Source organism: Bos grunniens, chromosome 28 (assembly GCF_055505025.1).
Source record: "Bos grunniens cultivar Pamir isolate PY7600 chromosome 28, Bosgru_T2T1.0, whole genome shotgun sequence".
In the NCBI taxonomy this organism is placed as follows: Eukaryota; Metazoa; Chordata; class Mammalia; order Artiodactyla; family Bovidae; genus Bos; species Bos grunniens.
The window spans coordinates 21,076,912-21,104,423 of NC_141192.1; the positions used below are offsets into that span (position 1 = coordinate 21,076,912).

General features: G+C 42.9%; 1 protein-coding gene across 7 annotated transcripts in view; it reads right to left on the bottom strand.

Moving 5' to 3' along the window:
* STOX1 (storkhead box 1) overlaps positions 1 to 27,512 on the bottom strand; it is a 62,175-nt gene that overhangs the window by 21,645 nt on the left and 13,018 nt on the right. The window contains exon 1 of one of the 7 annotated variants that reach the window (XM_086382666.1): positions 4,648 to 7,642. The exons of 5 other annotated variants lie outside the window; for them this stretch is intronic. In XM_086382666.1, the coding sequence (XP_086238792.1) occupies positions 4,648 to 4,774 (127 nt within the window). In that variant the 5' untranslated portion in view covers positions 4,775 to 7,642. Of the gene's footprint in view, positions 1 to 4,533; positions 7,643 to 27,512 lie in introns of those variants that run through there. One more of the 7 variants, XM_086382665.1, reaches the window with a different exon arrangement.

Here is a 27,512-nt window from a genome sequence, read left to right on the forward strand (position 1 = left end):
TTTCTACAAGGTCATTGCCTTAGGAATGAAAATGTAAAGTTCACCACCCTGAGAAATCTTAAAAGAGGCTGAAGGTCTTGCTCACTACCAGTGACTCTGATCTTTACATGGGAGGGTCATCTGGTCACTGCTTCTAGGAGCTGACCACCTACTTCACACTAAACCAACAATTACTGCACCTTTGACCCAAGGCAGCCAGATGGTTTTTCTCAGATCACATTCTGGGAGAAAGAACATGGGCTTGTGCACATTGTGTGGTGAGGCTGTCCAGGCAGAAGCTTCTAGGGTCCATCTGCAGAGGTTACCTGACCTCTCCTTTGCCTTCCACACAGACAGGGCCCCCCAACCCCACACAGAACAAATGCCCATGCTTTCTCTTCCTCCATCTCTTGGGTTTCAGCCAGAAAAGGGGTTCCAACACATCTCTTAAATACACTTGCTTCCTAGCTTGCTACGTCCCTAGGCCCCTCCTCTTCCTTTCTAGGAGTCTAAGACTAACATTCTCCATTTACTCATGAAATATTCCTCCCCCAAGCACTGCACACCAAGTACTCCCACTACCCACACACGAGTACTCCCACTACCCACATGCGAAAGGTTTTCTCAGCTCCTACTCAATCACCAACCCTCTTGCCAAAGCCAGCTCCTCCCTTTCTCGCTGCCACCTCCCGCCTTAGCCTAGCAGCCCAAAGCATGGTGCCAAAGCTCAGATGCAGGAGAGCCAAACCAATTCTTATGCAGTTGCCTATGGCAGCAGCACAGACAGCTGGGGCTCGGGAGTTGTGCATCCATCCTGCTCCCAGCATGGCCCAATGGAGCAAACTGTTAGCAAGAGAAGCTTGCTCTCTGACTCTCAAGAGCTGGGGCTTTCTGGATAAATGACACTGAAAACTTAGAATCCTCAGCGAGGTTAACTGACAACTTGCTAGTAAGAGGACACTAGAGAGCTTTACGAACTCTGAAGGTGTGTTTAGATTTCAAGGGGAAAATGAGGCCCAAGACAGAGTCAGCTCTAAGTCATAAAAACTTGAGTCATCAGGGTTGATCTGGGCTGCTTCAGAGATGTATTTATATTCCAAAAGTTTAGAGGGAGAACCCAGGATCCTTCCATCCTGTCTCCATGCAAAAAAGGTTCTTTCCCCCTCTTTCTGGGAGAGAAGGAAGCTGTTGTCTCTTTCTCTTGTACATAGGCAAAGAAAATTCACTTTTCTCCACCCCTCACCTATGGAGTGTCTGACCACCCCTGTTGGAGATTTTTCCCTCTGGCTTTCATCGTATTACCTCAGTGGTAAGCATTGAGGCACGGGGTCTTGATGCAGGTATAATTACTTACATAATTATATTACTTTTAAGTTACTGCAAAATAACTACCCTGTCTCTGATCAAAATACCTATGTGCATTAAAAATAAAATGAATAGAGATGAATATTAAAAGCCTGATAGCTCTGGTGGCAAGAATGATGGGATCCGGTGTGTCTCGTGGCATGCTGGGAGATAAATGAGAGCCCTTAGGCTGGTTAGCAGGAGTTGCAGAAGATCCTGATAGCCCAGCTGTCAGGCGTCTGGCTTGGAAAATGGCAGCCTAATGGCACTTTTGGATTTAGCTCTCTCCTCCGGCGGGACCCTGAAATCCTTAAAGGTGGCCTTCAAGTGGGAAAGGTGAGTTAATTAGCTCCACGGCCAGAGCAAGTCTAGGAGAACTGCAGAGCTACGCTGCCCAGAACTGCAGGGACGGAGTCTGCACCACAGTCTTGAAGACACTTCTCTGCTCCCCTCTGATCCTTTCCTACCCCAGAAATGATCGTCCAAGATTGGAATGCTGGGAGCTCTATTGGACGCCAGCACCATGTAGCCATGTGGAGAAGGGGACACAGGACAGAGGGTAAATGAAGATACTCAGGAAGACTGAGCAAAACCTCAGTGAGTGAGCAGAACAGTGCCAGAGTCTCCTCACACAGGCCAGAGGGCGAAATCTGGGCTGTTCTAAGTGCCTGCAGTCTGCCTCCCTGCTGCGTCCCCCCACTGGCAGTGAGGAAAACGGCTTCTCCTTGCAGCTGTGACTTTTATCCCTGTAAATGGTGACTTTAACTGCTAGGAGTTTGTGCAAAAGTTCGCAGTATGAAAAAAGAGGAGTTTATAAAAGGCTTTGCAAAAAAAAAAAAAAAAAAGGCTTTGCATGGTTTTCTAGGCTACTGCATCTGAATGTATGGCAGAAATTGATTTTGGATGTTATATGCTTGTCATAAGTGCTTGAGAGGGATCATTTCGTGATCAGAGAGAGATGCAAAAAGAAGTGTTCATGGGGTTCCCTTGCTTTTTGCCACCTGTAGCTGAAATGGATGCCTTAACCCTGAGGTTCTGGCCATGAGGAGAAAGCTGCTAGCTTCTTACCATCAAATTGGAGGCCTGCAGTCTTCATGGACTCTAGGTGTAGGAGACAGAACAAGTCCCCGTACTGGATTTTGGCTAGAGGTTTGCCTCAGGAAAGGTGTAGTAGTAAGCCAAGAGAGCAGGAGAAGGAAGGCTGTTTCCAGATTAAGGTCCACTTTAGAAGTTTCTGACATGGTTACTAGACACATGCCCTTTTGGAAAGTGGCTTCTAAGCTTGCAGAGGAGCTCCTGCACAAATCAGATTGCCCATTTGTATATCATGAAGTTGTGAGTCAACTCATATGACAGACAGGTGAAAGGAGCTTTAGAAAAAACTCCTTGCAAGAAAAGTCCTGCTAGCCAGGTGGCATTTCAGCTTTGCCCAAGAAAGTGGCAGCTATCCCCTCTGCTGCCCCAAGCAAGGAAAAGCTGCTGGTTTGTTGACTGGCTAGTCAGAGGGAATCACAGATTCACAAGGTTTCCCTCAATTACCTGGGTCAGGCTCACCCGATGCCTGTTGTGGCTTCAAGCTTTGCTAAACTAAAAAACAAGTGTGGTGTCCCAGGTCCCTGAGCAGAACTTGGACTCTGAAACTGTTGAAAGACACCCTTTTGTGGGGCCGTGAGCTGTGGAAGACAGATCATGAATGCTGATGGACTTGTCGGCATTAGCACAGAAGCCTGTGGAACGGCCTGTTTTCTGAAGAGGTCACTGCACATCGGGAAAGCCTGACTCTTGCCCAGCAGGGTTCCTAGGGAAGCTGCGAGTTGAGTAAGGTCCAATCAAGAGAAGCATGGCCCATCCGCCCACTAGGGAAGGTGTTACTGATGTTGGCTTTTTCGTTTCAGCCTTTCTGATTTTTGCTGTCAGGGCAATGCGTGCCTTTTCTGGTTCAGGCTGAGGTCACTACCAATCAGCTGCTGGTCCGACTCCCCTTTCACGTTATACCTCCTAAGGCAGCTTGATCATTCAATGCAGCCTTCACCAGGAGGGCTGATCTGTAACAGGAGGGAAAGGGGCAGGGCACAACTTCGGAAAGAATGACATAGCCCAAGGACACAACATAAACCGATTAGAATCAGATGGGACCAAGATGGCAGACAAGACTAGACCTTAATCCTCAACCAACAAATGAAATGACACACCCAGAGGTGCCATGAGAGTTCCAGGGCACTTTTAAAAGACCAAGGAGTGGGTGGTGGCCCAAATCCTGGAAATCTCCACCCCTTCTCAAAAATAGTTGGGATAATCCTCCCATAGCAGATGAAATTACCCAGCCTATAAAAACTAACCACACCAAATTTCGTGGCTGCATTCACCCTCTGCGACGGTCCACACACACTCTGTCTGTGGAGTGTGCTTCTCTCTGTATCTAAATAAATCCATTTCTTACCTACCACTTTGTCTCTCACTGAATTCTTTCTCTGATGAGATATCTAGAACCTGAGCTTCATTAGGTCCTGAAATCAGGTACTATGGGTTTGGGCTGGGTTTGAGTCCCAGCCATGTGGGTTTAAGTCCCAAACTGGGTTTTGGCTGGGTTCGAATCCCAATATGAGATAAACGGTTTCAGATCCACTTTTGAATCTTTCCACTGGATCACTCTAGGATGACAAGGGTGATGGCCACATAGATCTATTTCAAAAAATTTTTTAATTCAAAATTCTGCATTGATCATTGTTCTGGACATAAAGTAGCTTCCTTTCTGTCCCCTAACAACCCCAGATTGGTGTGCCTGAAAAGGGTCCTAGGAGATTTAGATTTAATAGTTAAGTCTGTTTGAACTGTATGAAAATATTCTGTGAGGAGGCGTTCTGCCTCTCTTGCACCCACCCTCCTGGAGGAAAGGTCTGGGTGAGACAGGAGGATGGGGGAAGAAACCTGTGAAGCTGCAGTGATGAGAAACACTGGTTTTATAACAATGGAGGGAAAGCAAAAAGCAAGGCTCCAGGCAAGGGAAAACTTGAGGCCTGGGAAGATAGTGGGGTGGGGGTAGAGATTAATGATCTCTGTTTTTCAGAATCTGCTCCTGAAGCCCCCCTCCAAGGGCAAAGCCATGCCGCTGGATTCTCCTGACTAGCAGCCCTGCGACCCCTTTCCTCCCTGCCCTCTGTGCTATTGTGAACATTCCCAAATTCAAACTGACCACTGCCTGACACTGACCAGACAGGCGTTTCCATGCAGAACACCTCCAAATATCTTCCACACTGCAGGGACAGATGAACTGATGGCATGAGAAGCAGGACTGCTTGAAACTACACTGAGAACTGAACTGACCTGAATCATCTGGGCTGAAGTGCAGAGTTCCCAGATGTATCCACTGGTGGGAGGTCAGAGGCCCCAGTAGGGATCCTGCCCACTTGTGCTGCCTAAATGATGTACAGCTCAATTTGGGTGCCCTCATAATTGGAAACTCCTTGTTCTCAGGGGTGCCCTGTGTGCCCTCTGCAGCTGGATGTATGAAAGGCAGGCATTAGTTTATCTCTGGTAAAAACACTTACTTACACCTGCAGGTGGTTATCAGAAACTTTCAAGGGTTTAAGGAAATACCCAGATAGACAGGTACTCTATGGGAAGCTTACCTACGACGGGGGCTCTTCCATTAGAAAAATGGTATTAAAAAAAAAATAGAAAAATGGTACAAAATTTATCCTGACTTTTAACTGATGTGATTCATAACCCTGCCTCATCCTCAAAGGCATTCATGGCAGCTTCCACTCACTGAGGCCAGTTACACGCGTGATAGAATTTGCCATAGATTTCCTTCTTGAAGGTCATGGCAAAGTCTGTGCAAAGTATTAATATATCCAGCTTTACCTGGGTCCCAACCTCAGTCCCAGGTAGGCAAGGTTAGTGCAGAAACCTGAAGAAGCCACCAGGCAGTCTCAGGTAGCGTGCGTGCTAAGTCGCTTCAGTTACACCTGACTCTTTGCGACCCCATGGACTGTAGCCTGCCAGGCTCCTCTGTCCATGGGATTCTCCAGGCAAGAATACTGGAGTGGGTTGTCATGCCCTCCTCCAGGGGATCTTCCCAACCCAGGGATAGAACCTGCAACTCTTAGGTTTCCTGCATTGGCACCACCTGGTAGACTTTGCATGTGTGTGTTAGTCGCTCAGTCATGTCCAACTCTTTGTGACCCCATGGACTGTAGCTCGCCAGGCTCCTCTGTCCAAGGGATTCTCCAGGCAAGAATACTCATGTGGGATCCCTTTTCCAGAGGATCTTCCTGGCCCAGGGATTGAACCTGAGTCTCCTGTGAGGCAGGCAGATTCTTTACCATCTGAGCTACCAGGGAAGCCCGATAGACTTCCTAGTAAATGAGGTTAGTTCAACCGAATAAAACCAGGAGGAGTCTTGGAAGCAGGGACTACGAGCAATACAGTGGGACTGACCTTATCCCGCCCTTGGGAGTCCTGCTGGGTAAGTGCTGTTGAAGACAAACCCAATGGATTGGTCCTAGCTCCCATTGGTCTGACTAAAACAAAATGACCAATAGAGAAGCATCTTATGGGAAAATTTACCAGGTGCCAATCATGGAAAAACATAACAGGTGGAAATGAGGGATAGAGAGAAAATAGCTTTGTGTTTCTGCTGAGCTGGGGCTTTTGTTCGTTTTAAAAAATCTGCTGAACACTTGGGATCCTGGGCTAAGAGCAAGTCTTGGGAAATTAATTTGCAACTACATAGATAGTGAACTCCAGATTCACCCAACCCTGGAGATATGTGTTTATATTTCAAGGGAAAATGAGATCCCAGGACCTTGGAGACATTTCTAGGTCAAGAAGCTGGAGCTTATCTGACCCCTAGAGAGATGTTTGCACTGCAAAAAGTTAGAGAACCAGAGGGCTTCTCATCCTGTCTCCAAAGAACAAAAGCAAATGAAGGAAATGAAGGAAGGGCAACTGGCTTTCTCCTGTGTAAGAGCAGAGAAGAATCAGTGTTTCTCTCCTACACGAATGGAATGCCCAGCCACTGGTGTGGGGGTTCCGCTAAGAATCCTCATGGAGTCACCCCAGGACTGATGTTGTTTGGTAAGGAATGGTCAATCTGGCTCCACTTCGGGATGTCAGTGTGAAGAACTCTGTGAACCACTTACTAGCAAAACAAAGCTGGTGGAAACTATAAGGACCACTATTCCAAGTCTCTGGAAATGTTTCTAACAGTATACACCAAACAAGGAAACATTTATCCAAGAAAATCTTGTACAACTTGTTAACAGCCATGAGATTCTGTGGGAATTGAACCACCGCTTTCTCCCTCCCCAAAGTGTCCCTCCACTTCAGCTCAGTTTGACAAAAGTCCCACTTCAGGCAAATATGGCCAAGAAGTCAGGGCTCCCTCTCCTCAGGTCCCAATCAAGGTTTATTATATCTCACTGGGAGGGGCAAGCTGCCAGAATTTTCCATCCCCTCCAACTCCAAGCCAAAGAGGCTAAATTTAAATTCTTGGTGAGTGTGGCTGAAAGATTTGCGATTCCCTTCCTCTCCACAGCCTCTACCCACCCACTCCTGGCTCTATCCCAGGAGCCACAGTCCAAGAATACTGAGACTCCAACCACCTTTACCTCATCTCACTCATATAAGTTCCGACCTGGGAGAGCAAGCTGGTCTTCAACTTGTGTCCAGCAGCCAAAGTAGTGGCTCAGTTTGCCCAGAGTGCAGAGGGGTTCCATAAGAAAAAGTTCCAAAGTACTTCCCAAAGGAATGGGCTTTATTTGAAAAGTGTTCAGCAAAGTTCAAGCCTAAAGGCACTCATGAAGACAGCTTAGCTAAGAAGAGTCCCCCTGGGGTCAGGAAAAAACCTCAAAGATTGATCTCAAAAAACAATCCCTGCCAGAATTTAATTGGACCAGACTGGTGAGCATGTTTGCTCCTTAGTATTGTTGAAATCAACACAACAATCATCTGATTGTCCATCACATATACGGGAGCCCTAAATAGATCTAACAGTTGACTCCTCACTAGAAACAATGTACCCTAGAAAGCAGTGTGATAACATATTTCAAGCGATGAAAGAATAATCTTTTACCCAGAATACTGTCATGTGTGAATTCTAGATAAAATTAAGAAAGATGGATATTAAAAAAACCAACAAGAACTTCCCCGGTGGTCCAGTGTCTAAGACTCCACCCTCCCAATGCAGGGTTCAATCCCTGGTCAGGGAACTAGATCCCATATGCCACAAACAAGATCTACTGCAGCCAAATAAATAAACATCTTTAAAAAAAAGAAAAGAAAAACCAACTATGCAGGATTTCCCTGGTGGTCCAGAGGTCCGTGCTCCCCATGCAGGGGCCTGGGTTCAATTCCTGATCAGGGAACTAGGTGCGCATGTCACAACTAAGACCCGGTAGAGCCAAATAACTGTATCAAAAAATAGAAAACCGACAGTGCTCTAATCAAAATATTTTAAAATTAAAAGACTTTTTACTGCCACAGTTGGAGAACAACCATATTAGAAAGTGAGTTAAGACCCAGATGATTAAGTTTACTCATGGTGTGTTGAAAGGTCCTAGAATGCTGAGATTCCCTCTTGCATCTTTTTGCAAGGATGGAGTTGCATTTGACTTGGGTGTGGAAACCTGTTCCCTCTTAGCATATCACACTGGTCTTTGTCCCTAGTTCCTGGCACAGAGCTCCTAAAACCTGGGGAATTTCATGAGTGATAAAGGTAATTGGCAGGCCCCTAGAGAGCCTCAGGCTGGGGGCTGGATGCCAGGAAGACTATGCCTTGATTAGAAGCTTGGAACTTTCAGCCTAGTCTCCAACTTACGGGGATGGGTAAGGAGCTGGAAACTGCACTGATCACCAGTGGCCAATAACTTAATAAATCCTGTATATGTAATGAAACCTCCATAAAAACTCCTAAACAATAGAGTTAGGAGAGCTTCCAGGTTGAATACATCAGGTGTTGGAGAGGCCATGAAATCTTGAACCTCTCTCCTACACCTTGTCCTATGCACTCTTTCGTTTAGCTCTTCCTGAGTTGTATCCTTTATAATAAACTGGTCTTCGGTCACTTAGTCGTGTCCAAGTCTTTCTTACCCCATGGACTACATACAGCCTGACAGGCTCCTCTGTCCATGGAATCTTCCAGGAAAGAATACTAGAGTGGGTTGCCATTTCCTACTCCAGGGGATCCTCCCTACCCAGAGACTAAACCCGCGCCTCTTACATCTCCTGCATTGGTCGGCAGATTCTTTACCACCGAGCCACCTGGGAAGCCCCAATAAAGTGGTAACAGTAAATAAAGCACTTTTCTAAGTTCGAGCTGTTCAAGAAAATTCTTAAACCTGGGGAGGGTGGTTGTGAGAAAGAACTCTTGATTTTGTAAGCAAGTAGAAGTCTGATAACCTGGGGCCCCAATACTTTCAACTGACATCTGAAGAGAGGACAGTCTTGTGCGACTGACCCTGAAGCCTGTGGAATCTGACACTAATTACCCAGAGCTAATTGTGCAACACCAAGTTGTCAGAGAATCAGAGAATTAGTAGGTATCAGAAGGAAAAAAACACTTCTCACCCTTCCTGCTTTCAATGCTCATTCTCTAGGCCTCCAATCTGTGTAACTGGAGCTGGCAATCCCAGTCAATAGGTCCCACAGCCTTTCCTCATGGCCCCCATATGGCAAGAGGCAGAGCAGAACCACACTAAGTCTAACTATAAACAAACAAGATGTGGTGGAATCTCAGCTACTGACAAAAGCGTCAGCTTTAAAATGAGGGTGTTAACCACTTCAGTATTCTTACCTTGAGAACCCCATGAACAGTATGAAAAGGCAAAAAGTTAGGACACTGAAAGATGAACTCCCCAGGTCAGTAGGTGCCCAATTATGCTACTGGAGATCAGTGGAGAAATAACTCCAGAAAGAATGAAGGGATGGAGCCAAAGCAAAAACAACACCCAGTTGTGGATGTGACTGGTGATAGAAGCAAGGTCTGATGCTGTAAAGAGCAATATTGCATAGGAACCTGGAATGTTAGGTCCATGAATCAAGGCAAATTGGAAGTGGTCAAACAGATGGCAAGAGTGAAGGTCGACATTTTAGGAATCAGCGAACTAAAATGTACTGGAATGGGTGAATTTAACTCAGATGACCATTTTATCTACTACCGTGAGCAGGAATCCCTTAGAAGAAATGGAGTAGCCATCATGGTCAACAAGAGAGTCCGAAATGCAGTACTTGGATGCAATCTCAAAAATGACAGAATGATCTCTGTTCGTTTCCAAGGCAAACCATTCAGTATCATGGTAATCCAAGTCTATGCCCCAACCAGTAATGCTGAAGAAGCTGAAGTTGAATGGTTCTATGAAGACCTACAAGACCTTTTAGAACTAACATCCAAAAAAGATGTCCTTTTCATTATAGGGGACTGGAATGCAGAAGTAGGAAGTCAGGAAACACCTGGAGTAACAGGTAAATTTGGCCTTGGAGTATGGAATGAAGCAGGGCAAAGGCTGATAGAGTTTTGCCAAGAGAATGCACTGGTCATAGCAAACACCCTCTTCCAACAATACAAGAGAAGCCTTTACACATGGACATCACAAGATGGCCAACACCGAAATCAGATTGATTATATTCTTTGCAGCCAAAGATGGAGAAGCTCTATACAGTCAGCAAAAACAAGATCAGGAACTGTCTGTGGCTCAGATCATGAACTCCTTATTGCCAAATTCAGACTTCAATTGAAGAAAGGGGGGGAAACCACTAGACCATTCAGATATGACCTGAATCAAATCCCTTATGATTATACAGTGGAAGTGACAAATAGATTTGAGGGATTAGATCTGATAGAAAGAGTGCCTGATGAACTATGGACAGAGGTTCCTGACATTGTACAGGAGACAGGGATCAAGACCATCCCCAGGAAAAAGAAATGCAAGAAAACAAAATGGCTGTCTGAGGAGGCCTTACAAATAGCTGTGAATAGAAGTGAAAAGCAAAGGAGATAAGGAAAGATATTCCCATTTGAATGCAGAGTTCCAAAGAATAGCAAGGAGAGATAAGAAAGCCTTCCTCAGTGATCAATGCAAAGAAATAGAGGAAAACATTAGAATGGGAAAGACTAGAGACCTCTTCAAGAAAATTAGAGATACCAAGGGAACATTTCAGGCAAAAATGGGCTCAATAAAGGACAGAAATGGTATGGACCTAACAGAAGCAGAAGATATTAAGAAGAGGTGGCAAGAATACACAGAAGAACTGTACAAAAAAGATCTTCACAACCCAGATAATCACGATGGTGTGATCACTCACCTAGAGCCAGACATCCTGGAATGTGAAGTTAAGTGGGCCTTAGGAAGCATCACTACGAACAAAGCTAGTGGAGATAATGGAATTCCAGTTGAGCTATTTCAAATCCTAAAAGACGATGCTGTGAAAGTACTGCACTCAATATGCCAGCAAATTTGGAAAACTCAGCAGTGGCCACAGCACTGGAAAAGGTCAGTTTTCATTCCAATCCCTAAGAAAGGCAATGCCAAAGAATGCTCAAACTATCGCACAATTGCACTCATCTCACACGCTAGCAAAGTAATGCTTAAAATTCTCCAAGCCAGGCTTCAGCAATACGTGAACTGTGAACTTCCAGATGTTCAAGTTGGTTTTAGAAAAGGCAGAGGAACCAGAGATCAAATTGCCAACATCCACTGGATCATCAAAAAAGCAAGAGAGTTCCAGAAAAACATCTATTTCTGCTTTATTGACTATGCCAAAGCCTTTGACTGTGTGGATCACAATAAACTGTGGAAAATCCTGAAAGAGATGGGAATACCAGACCACATGACCTGCCTCTTGAAAAACCTGTATGCAGGTCAGGAAGCAACAGTTAGAACTGGACATGGAACAACAGACTGGTTCCAAATAGGAAAAGGAGTATGTCAAGGCTGTATATTGTCACCCTGCTTATTTAACTTATATTCAGAGTACATCATGAGAAATGCTGGGCTGGGTGAAGCACAAGGTGGAATCAAGATTGCCAGGAGAAATATCAATAACCTCAGATATGCAGATGACACCACCCTTATGGCAGAAAGTGAAGAGGAACTAAAGAGCCTCTTGATGAAAGTGAAAGAGGAGAGTGAAAAAGTTGGCTTAAAGCTCAACATTCTGAAAACTAAGATCATGGCATCTGGTCCCATCACTTTATGGGAAATAGATGGGGAAACAGTGAGAGACTATTTTTGGGGGCTCCAAAATCACTGCAGATGGTGATTGCAGCCATGAAATTAAAAGACGCTTACTCCTTGGAAGAAAAGTTATGACCAACTTAGACAGCATATTAAAAAGCAGAGACATTACTTTGCCAACAAAGGTCTGTCTAGTCAGGGCTACAGTTTTTCCAGTAGTCATGTATGGATGTGATAGTTGGACTATAAAGAAAGCTGAACACCGAAGAATTGATGCTTTTTAACTGCGGTGTTGGAGAAGATTCTTGAGAGTCCCTTGGACTGCAAGGAGGTCCACCCAGTCCATCCTAAACGAAATCAGTCCTGGGTGTTCATTGGAAGGTCTGATGTTGAAGCTGAAACTCCAACACTTTGGCCACCTGATGCGAAGAGCAGACTCATTTGAAAAGACCCTGATGCTGGGAAAAATTGAGGGCAGGAGGAGAAGGGGATGAGAAAGGATGAGATGGTTGGGTGGCATCATCGACTCAATGGACATGAGTTTGGGTTGGCTCCAGAAGTTGGTGTTGGACAGGGAGGCCTGGTGTGCTGCAGCTCTTGGGGTCACAAAGAGTCGGACACAACTGAGCGACTGAACTGAACTGAACACAGAATTGAACTCCAAGGGAGCTTTTGCAACACAAAAGCTACCAAGGGTTTCCTGGCAGTTTAGTGAAGTTGAAAAGTTAATGGCTTAGAAACTCTAGCCCATTGTTTCCTAAACATCAATCATTTGGGCCACCTTTGAGATTTGGGACCTATCCATATATGTAATATTTATCTCCAAATCCACTTTATTAAAATAATTACTGAGCAAACTTGATGTCCCTACTGTAAGCAGAAAATCAGTGCATTTGTTTAAATAGAAGGTATACCTTAGTTCAGTAAGAGAATGTTTAAATGTATGTCTAAATCAAGTTGTGTTAGCACTACCAATGCTGTACATGCCACACTTTGGGAAATAATGCCCTAAAATTATGCCATAATCCATTGTGCAGGATGAAAGAGTAAGACCAAAAACAGAAGGCACTGTCCTTGTAAAGTGCCCTGAGTTGGAGAATCAGGCTTCCTCTTGAGAAGACTGATTTCAGCTTTCTTTATGAAGGGCACAAGTAGCCACTAACCTCTATAGCACTTTGATCCACTTAGAGTACTATACTAAAAAAAAAAATGTTCTTTTTATTATCAGGACTCTCAACCAGCAAATATAACTATGGGCCACTACAGGGCTAGACAATTAAGTTCAGTTTAAAGACAAAACTCGGCCCCTGGGATTTCTGAAAGGCACCGTCACCAAATGCTATAATGCTGTCCAGAGATGGACCATTTTATGTGATCCACAGTTACCACTGAAAGGGCACACCATTTCTTTATTCTCTTCTCTTAGGACTGTGAAGAGTCAGCTGATAGAAAGTTTAAGAGAAACAGATTCAGGCTACAACAAAAACAAACATACAAAATAAAGCAAACACCAAAGCTGCTCCTTGCAGGTAATTTTTCAAGCTGTATTCCAACAGGAACCAAAATCTGGAGAACAAGGATGAAAGAACAATCATGAAACAGATTCTAGGGACAAACACACATACCTCATCCTGCTAAGCTTCGACCCTGACTAGCTTTCCCTTTCCCTTTTATACCGCTCAGATGGGAGAGGACTCACCCATCCAGAGACAATGCAGGGACATGCCTTGAATGCCCTGGTTCTCTACAGTTTGATCCTTCCACTTGGACTTAGGTGAAAGTCGGCAGGGAAGCTGGGTGTTGCCTGACCTGGCTGAAGTCTGGCTGGAACTGTTGCTGCTGCTGCTAAGTCGCTTCAGTTGTGTTCGACTCTGTGCGACCCTATAGACGGCAGCCCACCAGGCTCCGCCGTCCCTGAGATTCTCCAGGCAAGAATATTGGAGTGGGTTGCCGTTTCCTCCTCCAATGCATGAAAGTGAAAAGTGAAAGTGAAGTAGCTCAGTCATTCTGACTCTTTGCGACCCCATAGACTGCAGCCCACCAGGTTCCTCCATCCATGGGATTTTCCAGGCAAGAGTACTGGAGTGGGGTGCCATTGCCTTCTCCACTGGCTGGAACTAGCACCTTTCAATTATGGATAATTAGCAGGGACTAGAGGCAGGTTCCTTGCCTCTGCCCTAAAGAAGATATAAAAGTGACAGACATGTTTTCCAGTGCAGGAAACGGTGCTCAGCCTATGCACAGGGCAAGGAGACTCATCGCCTCTCACTCTGCCCTCCCTGGCACCCACATTGAAGCTGGCCTAGCATGGCTCTTGATCAACAACTAAAGGAAAAGCCTCAATTGATTCCAGGGAGGATGTAGGCAGGAGAGAAGACTTGAGAATATGTCTGCCCTCTAATGCCCAGACCCACCCAGACCTGACACAATGAAATCCCTAACAACCCAAGCCATCCCAACCAACATGTATTTGCTAATGCTCTTAACCCTTAAACAAGGGTCATCTTTTGTCGCCTTTCAAAATATTTTTCCTTTCAGCTGGTATGAATTTGCTAATTCTTCCCAAGGGATTTGTCTCTCTCTGATCCTCAGTGCCTTTGCACCTCTTGAGAATTTAAATGGGTCTTCCAGGGTTTCCATTTTCTACCTACCTCAGTATTCTTGCCTGGAGAATCCTGTGGACAGAGAAGCCCGGCAGGCTACAGTTCATAGGGTTTCAAAGAGTCACATACAACTGAAGCAACTTAGCACACACGCAAGCGAGCACCTGCATTGCTTACTCTTTGGCACCTGGAAGCCATTTGGTTTCACAGAAGGCCTTCAAAGACTCCAGAAGTCAAAGGTCAAAATTTGTATTTGTAACACACAGTCAGAAACAGAGAAAATTTAACAGAGAGACATACTGCGTCCATACATCAGAAGATTCATTTTGTTAAGATGTGAATTCTCCTCAAATTGATCCATAGAGCTAATACAATCCTAAAAAGGTCAAGCAGAATTTTTTGTAAAAATTGACAAGTTGATTCTAAAGTTTATATAGAAAAGCAAAGGACCTAAAACAGCAAAAACAAAAAGAAACAAAGTTGGAAGTCTCGACAACTTTGATTTCAAGGTTTACTACAAAACGACAGTGATCAAGACAGTATAGGACTGGTGACAAAATCGGCATCTAGATGAAAAGAACAGTGTACAGTGCAGAAATAGACCAGCACACGTGGCCAACTAATGTGTGACAAAGGGCCAGGATCATTCAATGGAGAAAGGATAGTCTTTTCAGTAAATGATTCTTGAAAAATTGGACATATCAATGAAAAAAGATTTAAAAAATGAGCTCTGACCAATAACTCACACCAGATACAAAAATTTTATGAAATGCATCATAGAGCTAAATGTAAACCTAAAAGTATAACATTTCTAAAAGGATAAAAATCTTCATGATTTCAGTTCAGCAAAGGTTTCTTAGGTCACAATAAATACAATTTTAAAAACCTGATATATTGTATTTCATTTAAATGAAACACTTCTATTCTTCCCAAGATTCTGGTAAATAATCATAATAATAAAAAGACAAGCTACAGATTGGAAGAAAACACATATCTCATAAAAGACATAGGAAAATATACTAAGAACTCCTGTCGTGGAAGAGTAAAACAATTTCAATGGGCAAAAGATTTGAATAGTTACTTCCTCAAGGAAGATACAAATGGCAAATAAGCTACTGAAAAGATGCATTAACAAAATACAAAGTAAAACCACAAAGAAATACCACTACCTATTAGAACAGGCAAAAATAATCAAATCAAATACAATATCAAAACAAATAGAATACACAGACATTGCTGTTTGAGAATACAAAAATGGTACACTTTGGTTTCAACATAGCTCTCTAATCCCACGCCAAGGTATTTACCTAAGAAAAACGAAAACATCCATCCACACCAAGACCTGTTAGCAAATGTTTGTTGCAGCTTTATTCATAATCACTAAAATCTGAAAGCGAACCTAAATGTCCATCAACTAGGTGAACGGATGAACATGCTGTGGAACATCTATGTGATGGAATACTACTTGGCAACAAAAAGGGATGAATTAATGATATACACATTGACGAATCTCAAAAGCATTATCCAAAGTGCAAGAAGCCAGACACAGAAAGTATACACTGTATGGTGTCCTTACGACATTCCAGATAAGGAAAAACTATAGGAACAGAAATCAGATCAGTAGTTGCCAGGGGTCAGGGATAGAAGGATGAGAATGATTACAAAGGGTACTAGGGAATTTTGGGGATGATGTAAGTATTCTATATTTTAATTGTGGTGGTGGTTACAAACTGTTTACATTTGTTAAAACTAAGACCTGCTTATCTAAAAAGGATCAGTTTTTCTTTTTTAATTTATTTTTGGCTGTGCTAGGTCCTTATTGCCGTGCACAGGCTTTCTCTAGTTGTGGCAAGCAGAGGCTACACTCCAATTGTGGTGCGCAGGCTTCTCATCGAAGTGGCTTCTCTTGTGGAGCTTGGACTCTAGGGTGCTGGGGCCTCAGTAGTTGGTGGCACACGTGGAATCTTCCCAGGGATGGGAACTTGTGTTCCCTGCACCGTGAACCCTAAGAAAGGCAATGCCAAAGAAGGCTCAAACTACTGCACAACTGCACTCATCTCACACACTAGCAAAATAATGCTTAAAATTCTCCAAGACAGGCTTTAGCAATACGTGAACCGTGAACTTCCAGATGTTCAAGTTGGATTTAGAAAAGGCAGAGGAACCAGAGATCAAATTGCCAACATCCACTGGATCATCGAAAAAGCAAGAGAGTTCCAGAAAAACATCTATTTCTGCTTTATTGACTACGCCAAAGTCTGACTGTGTGGATCACAATAAACTGTGGAAAATTCTGAAAGACATGGGAATACCAGACCACCTGACCTGTCTCTTGAGAAATCTGTATACAGGTCAGGAAGCAACAGTTAGAACCAGACATGGAACAACAGACTGGTTCCAAATCAGGAAAGGAATACGTAAAATATATTGTCACCTGCTTATTTAACTTATATGCAGAGTACATCATGAGAAACTCTGGGCTGGATGAAGTATAAGCTGGAATCAAGATTGCCAGGAGAAATATCAATAACCTCAGATATGCAGATGACACCACCCTTATGGTAGAAAGTGAAGAACTAAACAGCCTCTTGATGAAAGTGAAAGAGGAGACTGAAAACGTTGGCATAAAGCTCAACATTCAGAAAACTAAGATCATAGCATCCGGTCCCATCACTTCATGGCAAATAGATGGGGAAGCAGTGGAAACAGTGAGAGACTTTATTTTCTTGGGCTCCAAAATCACTGCAGATGGTGACTGCAGCCATGAAATTAAAAGACGCTTACTTCTTGAAAGAAAAGTTATGACCAACCTAGATAGCATATTAAAAAGCAGAGACATTACTTTGGCAACAAAGGTCCTTCTGGTCAAGGCTATGTTTTTTCAAGTAGTCACGTATGGATGTGAGAGTTGGACTATAAAGAAAGATGAGCGCCAAAGAATTGATGCTTCTGAACTGTGGTGTTGGAGAAGACTCTTGAGAGTCCCTTGGACTGCAAGGAGATCCAACCAGTCCATCATAAAGGAATCAGTCCTGAGTGTTCATTGGAAGGACTGATGTTGAAGCTGAAACTCTAATACTTTGGCCACCTGATGGGAAGAGCTGGTTCACTTGAAAAGAGCCTGATGCTGGAAAAGATTGAGGGCAAGAGGATAAGGAGAAGACAGAGGATGGGATGGTTGGATGGCATCACCGACTCAATGGACATGAATTTGGGTAAACTCCGGGAGTTGGTGATGCACAGGGAGGACTGGTATGCTGCAGTCCATGGGGTAACAAAGAGTCAGACACGACTGAGTGACTGAACTGAACTGAACTGAATATCCCATTGTGTATAAGTTTCCGTGTGTGTATACACACCACATCTTTATTCGTTCATTTATTCATTTATTGATGGACACTTAGTTTGCTTCCATATCTTTGCTATTGCAAATAATGCTACAATGAACATTAGGTTTTGTTTTTTTTTTTTAATTAGTGCCTTTCTTTGGATGACTACCCAGAAGTGGAGTTTCTGGAGGGCACAGTAGTTTTATTTCTAATTATTTGAGGAACCTCCTATTGTTATTCATAGTGGCTGTATCAACTTACATTCTCACCAACAATACACAAAGGTTCCCTTTTCTCCATATCCTCACCAACACTTCTTGTTGTTGTTGTTGTTTTAAAATTTGTCCATATCACGTGGCATTCGGGATCTGAGTTCTCCAACCACAGATTGAACCCAGGCCTGAGCAGTAAAAGTGCTAAGTCCTAACCAGGGGACTGCCAAGGAATTCCCATTGTTGACTTGGATAATAGCCATTCTGACAGTGGTAAGTCATGTCTCACTATGGCTTTGGTTTGTATTTCCCTGATGACTAGGAATATTGAGCATCTTTTCACAAGTCTATTCGGAATCTTTATATCTTCTTTGGAGAAATGTCTATTCAGGTCTTCTGTCCACTTTTTAATCAAGTTGGATGAGTTCTTTGTATATTTTGGATATTAGCTCACATCAGATATATCATTGGCAAATATCCCATTTAGTAGATTGCTTTTCATTTTGTTGATAATTTGCTTCATTGTGCAAAAGCTCTGCAGTTTGATGTAGTCCCATTTGTTTATTTTCGATTTTTGTTTCCCTTGCCTGAAGAGACATATCCAAAAAAAGATTGCTCTTTGATATCAGAGTGTACTGCTTATGTTTTCCTCTAGGAGTTTTATGGTTTCAGGTCTTACATTTATGTCTTGAATCCATTTGAGATTTGTTTTTTGTCTTATATACACAAATATCTATACATACACACAAAGTTCCTCAACCGGGGATTGAACCCATACCGTCTGCAGTGGAAGCATGGAATCTTAACCACTGGACCTCCAGGGAAGTCCCTTTTGTTTATTTTGTAAACAGTATGACAAAGTAGTCTAGTTTGATTCTTGTGCATATAGCTGTCCAATTTTCTCAATATCATTTACTGAAGAGACTGTCTTTTCCCCATTGTATATTCTTGCCTCCTTTGCTATAGAATAATTGACCATATAAGCATAGGTTTATTTCTGGGCTTTCTATTCTGCTCCATTAATCTATGTTGTTTTTGCACCACTATCATTTGAATTATTATAGCTTTGTAATATACTTTGAAATTGGAGTGTGTGATACCTTCAGCTTTGTTCTTCTTTCTCAAGACTATTTTGGCTATTCAGAGTTGCCACTGAGATCTTGATAGGGAATTCACTGAACCCATAGATCACCTCAGGTAGCATGGACAAGATGGACATGTACACACTGCTATATTTAAAATGGATAACCAACAAGGACCTACAATATAGGACATGGAACTCTGTTATGTGACAGCCTGGATGGGAGGGGGGTTTGGGAGAGGATAGATACAGGTGTGTATATATGGCTGAATCCCTCTGCTGTTCACCTAAAACTATCATAACATTGTTAATTTGCTATATCCCAATACAAAATAAAAAGCTCAAAATATTAAGCCCTCCAATCCATGAACATTGTTGCTAAATCACTTCAGTCGTGTCCGACTCTTAGCAACCCTATGGACTGTAGCCCACCAGCCTCCTCTGTCCATGGGATTCTCCAGGTAAGAATACTGGAGTGGGTTGCAAATTAACCTTAAATTAACATAAAAAAGGCTATACATGAAATGCCCACAGCTCATATCATAATCAATGGGGAAAAACTGAAAACTTTTCCTATAAGATCAGAAACAAGATAAGGATGCCCACCCTCACCACTTCTATTCAACATAGTCCTGGAACTCCCAGCCAGAGCAATTAAGCAAGAGAAAGAAAAGTCATCCAAATTGGAAAAAACTAAAATTATATATTTACAGATGACATGATAAAACATGCAGAAAACCCTAAAGACCCCATAAAAGCTGTTAAAATGGATCAACAAATTAAGTAAAGTTGCAGGATATAAAAATTGACATACAAAAATCAATTTTAAAAAATCAGTTGCATTTTTATTTACCACCAAGTAATTATTTAAGAAGGAAACTAAGACAATAACTCCATTTGCCATAGTATCAAAAGAATAAAATCCTTAGGAATAAATTTAACTAAGGATGTGAGAGCCTGAAAACATTGATGAAAGATAGTAAATGGAAAGATATCTTGGTGCTTGTGCTTTGTATTTTACAAAATGTTTTCACAGTATCTCATTTGAGCCTGATGCCAATGCTGTGAAGTATAAAGGGCAGATAGAAGACTTGCCAACAGACAAGGCAACCAAGGCTCCAAAAGGACCAGATGAAAAGCTGGTCACTCATCTGGTTAGTGACAGAATTAGATCTTGGGTCTCCTGCATGGCCTTTGGGCTCTTTTTAGGACCTTACTCAGATGACAGAGTAACCACTTAACGAGCACCAATGGCATAAACTGCAGTAGATCCACAGAGGTCAAAGGCACCATGAGTGCAGGCAACAATCTCTATGAAGATAATACACACATGAGGCTGGGAAACATCTATGATGTATTGTGTTGAATAAGAGTATGAAAGTAATCACACACATGAACATGTACTCGACTCCTTGATACTCTTCAGTGGCCTCAGGCTCAAATCCACATTCCCCAGTATAGCAGTCAAGGCCTGTCACAGGCCAGCCCCTCTCCAGGCCCTTCATGCCACTGCCCACCTCCTACTCCATGCTCTGGCTGTGCTCAGATGCTGGTAGTTCTCCCATGTGGGCCTTGCCCAGGGACACATGCCCTCCCCTGACCTCTGCTCAAAGTGTGCTTCTCATCAAGCTAACATCTACTTATTCTTCCTATCTTGGTTCAGGTATCACTTTCTCCTGGAATCATGTGTACATACTCATGGGGCTCTTGGTCATCTGTCCTTCTATTGCTCAATATGATTCTTTTTTTTTTTTTTTAATTTGCTTCATATGATTCTGTATCACTTATTTGTTCATCTGACCCTAGTCGACAAGCTCCCTAAGGTCAGGGTATGAGCGTTTTGTCCCTCATGTGTGCACAGGGCCAGCCACATAATAAAGGCTCAGTGCATACCTAATAAATGACTGTATGAGCAAGGGAGGCCCAGCACGGAGTGCTCCAACAGCCTCGAGACTTCAGACACATGGTGAAGAAGGATACTATTAGAGAATCAAGATGTGTGGGAAGGAATAAGGGGAAGGTTCAAAATCCCTGATTGTGGAAAATAACTTAAGCAACTTTAATGTGAGCTTTCATCTGTTCTTCCCTGCACCTCCTGACATAGGTGACTGGCAGGCTGATTCAGACAGGCTAGTGCCAAGCCAGGAGCTGGGAAGCCTGAGCCAGTCAACAAAGCCAAAGTGAGCAGTGGGCTATTCACAGCTGAACACCCAGAAGCCCAGAGAAGTGAGGAGACTGACCTAAAGATCCCCTGCAACTTAGCAGCAGGGTTAGTTTCAAAGTCAGGTATTGAAATCCCAGTTCAGGGTTCTTTCTATAGCACCGGGCACCCTTTGGATCTGAGATAAGGTTCAAAGGGTTGTGGATCTGACTGGCACTAAGGGCCTGGTGTAAAATAGGAAGCAAGGACAAAAGGACAGAGATCTTGAACATGGTCATGTGCCAGACCAGCAATATTCAGCACAGGCCCCAGTGGAGACAGGCTAGCGAGAATGAGAAGCTAGAGACACATTTTCTTCTCCCTCCACGCTAAAGATTCCATGTCTTTGTTGTTTTCCTGACTCTGACTCTGGACTAGCCATAGGCTGAGTACTCTCAGGTACCTCTTCAAAACAAGCTGCAAAGAAGTTACTATAACCTCCTTTGTACCTATGAAAACAGTAGAGCTGAGAGGGCTAAGTGATTAGCTACAGGTCACAGAGCTAGTAAGTGGCAGGGCAGGAATTTGAACCTGACTTTTCTCCACTAACCAAAGTGGTTCTAAGTGGTCAGGAAACGTTCAGCTTTCAGTGACTCTTCTCAGTTTTGCTGAGACTGAAGATAATTCAGCAACTGAAGATAATTTTATGCTGGTGTTCTTTAGTAGTATCGTGTGCAAGATTCACAGAGCTACTTAAGAGGCTTAATACGTGGTACAATAAAAGAAGGAAAATGATCATGTTTTAAAACAAATAGTCTGGAGATAACCACAAAATTTTCTGGGACATTCATCCCTCAGCCAGCCCCAGAGGTAAGAATGAAGTATCTGAACCTCAAGGATGACTCAAGACTTTGTTTTTCCCTTGGAGAACAACAGACATGTAAGTACATACAGGGATGGTGGCTCTAGCCATGGCAGATCTGGGGGAAACCAAAGAGCACCCATGGGCACTGGCAGCAACAGTTTTGGGAGGTGCATGTTGACCTAAGTCCTCTTGGGTGTCGCCAATAGCCAGACCATAGAGCCTGTAGATTTCAGGCTCACCCGGGTCACATCAGGACAAACAACTAACTGGGAGGGAGCAGAGCCCCACCCACCAGCAGACAATTAGATTAAAGACTTACTGAGTATGGTTCTTTTGTTGAGTATGAGGGCTACTCCATTTCTTCTAAAGGATTCTTGCCCACAGTAGTAGATATAATGGTCATCTGAATTAAATTTGCCCATTCCTGTCCATTTTACTTCACTGATTCCTAAAATGTCAATGTTCACTCTTGCCATCTCCTGTTTGACTACTTCCGATTTACCTTGATTCATGGACCTATCATTCCAGATTCCTGTGCAATATTGTTCTTTACACCATTGGACTTTATTTTCATCACCACTCACATTCACAACTGGGCATTGTTTTCACTTTGGCTCTATCCATTCTTTCTAGAGAAATTTCTCCACTCTTCTCTGGTAGCATATTGGCCATCTACCAACCTAGGGAGTTCATCTTTCAGGGTTCATCTTTTTGCCTTTTCATACTGTTCATGGGGTTCTCAAGGCAATGAGAGAGCTAACTCTTAGGTAGGTTGATAACAAGTCTGGGGCCCTCAAGGAGGAAGGGTCCAGGGCTCTTGAGGAGGAGAAAGGGGCCTGGGGCTTTCAAGGAGGAGAAAAGGACAAACTTTTTTTACTACATTGTTTTGTCTTAGTCACATAAGATGTTATTTTCTTTAAGTCCAGATCTAACGCTTACACAACAAAACAACTCGTCTTGCTCAAGGGTATGTATTCTGTTAAGCTCTGTACTAATGATTATATAACAACAATGTATCTTGCTCAAGGACATGTTTCTCCTTCTTAACAAGAACCATATGTGGGAGTCTGGTAAAAGTATATAAGGCCATGATAAGACTAGCGAGGGGGGGCACTGTCTGTCCCACTTCTGATGTCTGTCAGTAGTTTTCTCTGTCCATTTTCACTTTAATAAAACCCTGCTACACAAAAGCTCTTGACTGATCAAGCCTGGTCCCAGGTCCCAAAGCTAAACTTCTTCAGAGGTCACAAATCCAACATTGTTCACCAAAACCTATTAGCAAGAATACTGAAGTGGTTTGCCATTCGCTTCTCCAGTGGACCATGTATTGTCAGAATTCTCCACCATGACCTGTTCATCCTGGGTGGCCCTATATGGCATGGCTCAACTGATCGGTGCAAAGAAATAGAGGAAAACAATAGAATGGGAAACACTAGAGATCTCTTTTGGAAAATCAGAGATACCAAGAGAATATTTCATGCAAAGATGGGAACAATAAAGGAAAGAAACAGTATGGATCCAAAAGAGGCAGAAGATATTAAGAAAAGGTGGCAAGAATACACAGAGTTCAGTTCAGTAGCTCAGTCATGTTTGACTCTTTGCGACCCCATAGACTGCAGCATGCAAGGCCTCCCTGTCCATCACCAACTCCCAGAATTTACTCAAACTCATACCCATTGACTCGGTGACGCCATCCAACCATCCCATCCTCTGTCGTCCCCTTCTCCTCCTGCCCTCAATCTTTCCCAGCATCAGGGTCTTTTCAAATGAGTCAGCTCTTCACATCAGGTGGCCAAATTACTGGAGTTTCAGCTTCAGCATCAGTCCTTCCAATGAACATTCAAGACTGATTTCCTTTAGGAGAGACTAGTTGGATCTCCTTGCAGTCCAAGGGACTCTCAAGAGTCTTCTCCAACACCATATTGCAGGAGCATCAATTCTTTAGTGCTCAGCTTTCTTTAAGACCAACTCTCACATCCATACATGACTATTGGAAAAAACATACCCTTGACTAGACGGACCTCTGTTGCAAACCAATGTCTGATTTTCAACATGCTGTCTAGGTTGGTCATAACTTTTCTTCCAAGGAGTAAGCGTCTTTTTATTTCATGGGTGCAGTCACCATCTGCAGTGATTTTGGAGCCCAGAAAAATAAAGTCTGACACTGTTTCTATTGTTTCTACATTTATTTGCCAAGAAGTGATGGGACCAGATGCCATGATCTTTGTTTTATGAGTGTTGAGCTTTAAGCCAACTTTTTCACACTCCTCTTTCACTTTCATCTAGAGGCTCTTTAGTTCTTCTTCACTTTCTGCCATAAGGGTGGTGTCATCTGCATATATGAGGTTATTGATATTTCTACCAGCAGTCTTGATTCCAGCTTGTGCTTCATCCAGCCCAGCATTTCTCATGATGTACTCTGAATAAAAGTTAAATAAGCAGGGTGACAATATACAGCCTTGACGTACTCCTTTTCCTATTTGGAACCAGTCTGTTGTTCCATGTCCAGTTCTGTTACTTCCTGACCTGCATATAAATTTCTCAAGAGGCAAATCAGGTGGTCTGGTATTCCCATCTCTTTAAGAATTTTCCACAGTTTATTGTGATCCACACAGTCAAAGGCTTTGGCATAGTCAATAAAGCAGAAATAGATGTTTTTCTGGAACTTTCTTGTTTTTTCAATGATCCAATGGATGTTGGCATTTGATCTCTGGTGCCTCTGCCTTTTCTAAATCCAACTTGAACATCTGGAAGTTCACAGTTCACATATTGCAGAAGCCTGGCTTGCAGAATTTTGAGCATTACTTTGCTAGCATGTGAGATGAGTGCAATTGTGCAGTAGTTTGAGCATTCTTTGACATTACCTTTCTTTGGGATTGGAATGAAAACACCTTTTCCAGTCCTGTGGCCACTGCTGAGTTTTCCAAATTTGCTGGCATATTGAGTGCAGCACTTGCACAGCATCATCTTTTAGGATTTTAAATAGCTCAACTGAATTCCATTATCTCCACTAGCTTTGTTCGTAGTGATGCTTCCTAAGGCCCACTTGACTTCACATTCCAGGATGTCTGGCTCTAGGTGAGTGGTCACACCATCGTGTTTATCTGGGTCGTGAAGATCTTTTTTGTACAGTTCTTCTGTGTATTCTTGCCACTTCTTCTTAATATCTTCCGCTTCTGTTAGGTCCATACAATTTCTGTCCTTTATTAAGCCCATCTTTGCATGAAATGTTCCCTTGGTATCTCTAATTTTCTTGAAGAGATCTCTAGCCTTTCCCATACTATTGTTTTCCTCTATTTCTTTGCATTGATCACTGAGGAAGGCTTTCTTATCTCTCCTTGCTATTCTTTGGAGCTCTGCATTCAGATGCTTATATCTTTCCTTTTCTCCTTTGTTTTTTGCTTCTCTTCTTTTCACAGCTATTTGTAAGGCCTCCTCAGACAGCCATTTTGGTTTTTTCCATTTCTTTTTCTTAGGGATGATCTTGCTCCCTGTCTCCTGTACAATGTCCAAACCTCCATCCATAGTTCATCAGGCACTCTGTCTATCAGATCTAGGAATCAGTGAACTAAAATGAACTGGAATGGGTGAATTTAATTCAGATGACCATTATATCTACTACTGTGGCCAAGAATCCCTTAGAAGAAATGGAGTAGCCATTATAGTTAACAAAAGAGTCTGAAATTCAGTAGTTGGATGCAGTCTCAAAAATGACAGAATGATCTCTGTTCGTTTTCAAGGCAAACCATTCAATATCATGGTAATTCAAGTCTATGCCCAACCAGTAACTCTGAAGAAGCTGAACGGTTCTATGAAGACCTACAAGACCTTCTAGAATTAACATCCAAAAAAGATGTCCTTTTCATTATAGGGGACTGGAATGCAAAAGTAGGCAGTCAAGAAACATCTAGAGTAACAGGCAAATTTGGCCTTAGAGTACAGAATGAAGCAGGGCTAACGCTAACAGAGTTCTGCCAAGAGAATGCACTGATCATAGCAAACACCCTTTTCCAACAACACCAGAGAAGACTATATGGACATCACCAGATGGTCAACACCAAAATCCGATTGATTAGATTCTTTGCAGCCCAAGCTGGAGAAGCTCTATACAGTCAGCAAAAACAAGACCGGGGAGTTGACTGTGGCCCAAATCATGAACTCTTTATTGCCAAATTCAGACTTAAAAGTAGGGAAAACCACTAGACCAGTCAGGTATGACCTAAATCAAATCCCTAATGATTATACAGTGGAAGTGAGAAACAGATTTAAGAATACACAGAAGAACTATACAAAAAAGATCTTAATGACCTCTCAGAGAACCATAATGGTGTGATCACTTACCTAGAGCCAGACATCCTGGAATGTGAAGTCAAGTGGGCCTTAGGAAGCATCACTATGAACAAAGCTAGTAGAGGTGATGGAATTCCAGTTGAGCTATTTCAAATCCTAAAAGATGATGCTGTGAAAGTGCTGTACTCAATATGCCAGCAAATTTGGAAAACTCAGCAGTGGCCACAGCACTGGAAAAGGTCAGTTTTCATTCCAGTTCCTAAGAAAGCCAATGCCAAAGAATGCTCAAACTACTGCACAACTGCACTCATCTCACACGCTAGCAAAGTAACGCTCAAAATTCTCCCACCCCGGCTTCAACAGTACACAAACCGAGAACTTCCAGAAGTTCAATCTGGATTTAAAAAAGGCAGAGGAACCAGAGATCAAATTGCCAACATCCATTGGATCATCGAAAAAGCAAGAGAGTTCCAGAAAAACATCTATTTCTGCTTTATTGACTATGCCAAAGCCTTTGACTGTGTGGATCACAATAAACTGTGGAAAATTCTTAAAGAGATGCGAATACCAGATCACCTAACCTGACTCCTGAGAAATCTGTATGCAGGTCAAGAAGCAACAGTTAGAACTGGACATGAAACAACAGACTGGTTCCAAATCAGGAAAGGAGTATGACAAGGCTGTATGCTTTCACCCTGCTTTTTTTAACTTCTATGCAGAATACATCATGAGAAACGCTGGGCTGGATGAATCACAAGCTAGAATCAAGACTGCTGTTAGAAATATCAATAATCTCAGATATGCAGATGATACCACCCATATGGCAGGAACCAAAGAGAAACTAAAGAGCCTTTTGAGCATGAAAGAGGAGAGTGGAAAAGCTGGCTTAAAACTCAACATTCAAAAACCAAACATCAGGGCATCAGATCCCATCACTTCATGGCAAATAAATGGGGAAACAATGGAAAGAGTGACAGACTGTATTTTCTTGGGCTCCAAAATCACTGCAGATGGTGCCTGCAGCCATGAAATTAAAAGATGCTTGCTTCTTGGAAGAAAAGCTGTGACCAACTTAGCAGATTAAAAAGCAAAGACATTACTTTGCAGAAAAAGGTCTGTCTAGTCAAAGCTATGGTTTTTCCAGTAGTCATGTATGGATATGAGAGTTGGACCATAAAGAAAGCTGAGCACCGAAGAATTGATGCTTTTGAACTGTGGTGTTGGAGAAGACTCTTGAGAGTCCCTTGGACTGCAAGGAGATCCAACCAGTCCATTCTGAAGGAGATCAGCCCTGGGATTTCTTTGGAAGGAATGATGCTAAAGCTGAAACTCCAGTACTTTGGCCACCTCATGTGAAGAGTTGACTCATTGGAAAAGATCCTGATGCTGGGAAAGATTGAAGGCAGGAAGAGAAGGGGACCACAAAGGATGAGATGGTTAGATGGCATCACCAAATCGATCGACATGAATTTGAGCAGGGTCTGGGAGTTGGTG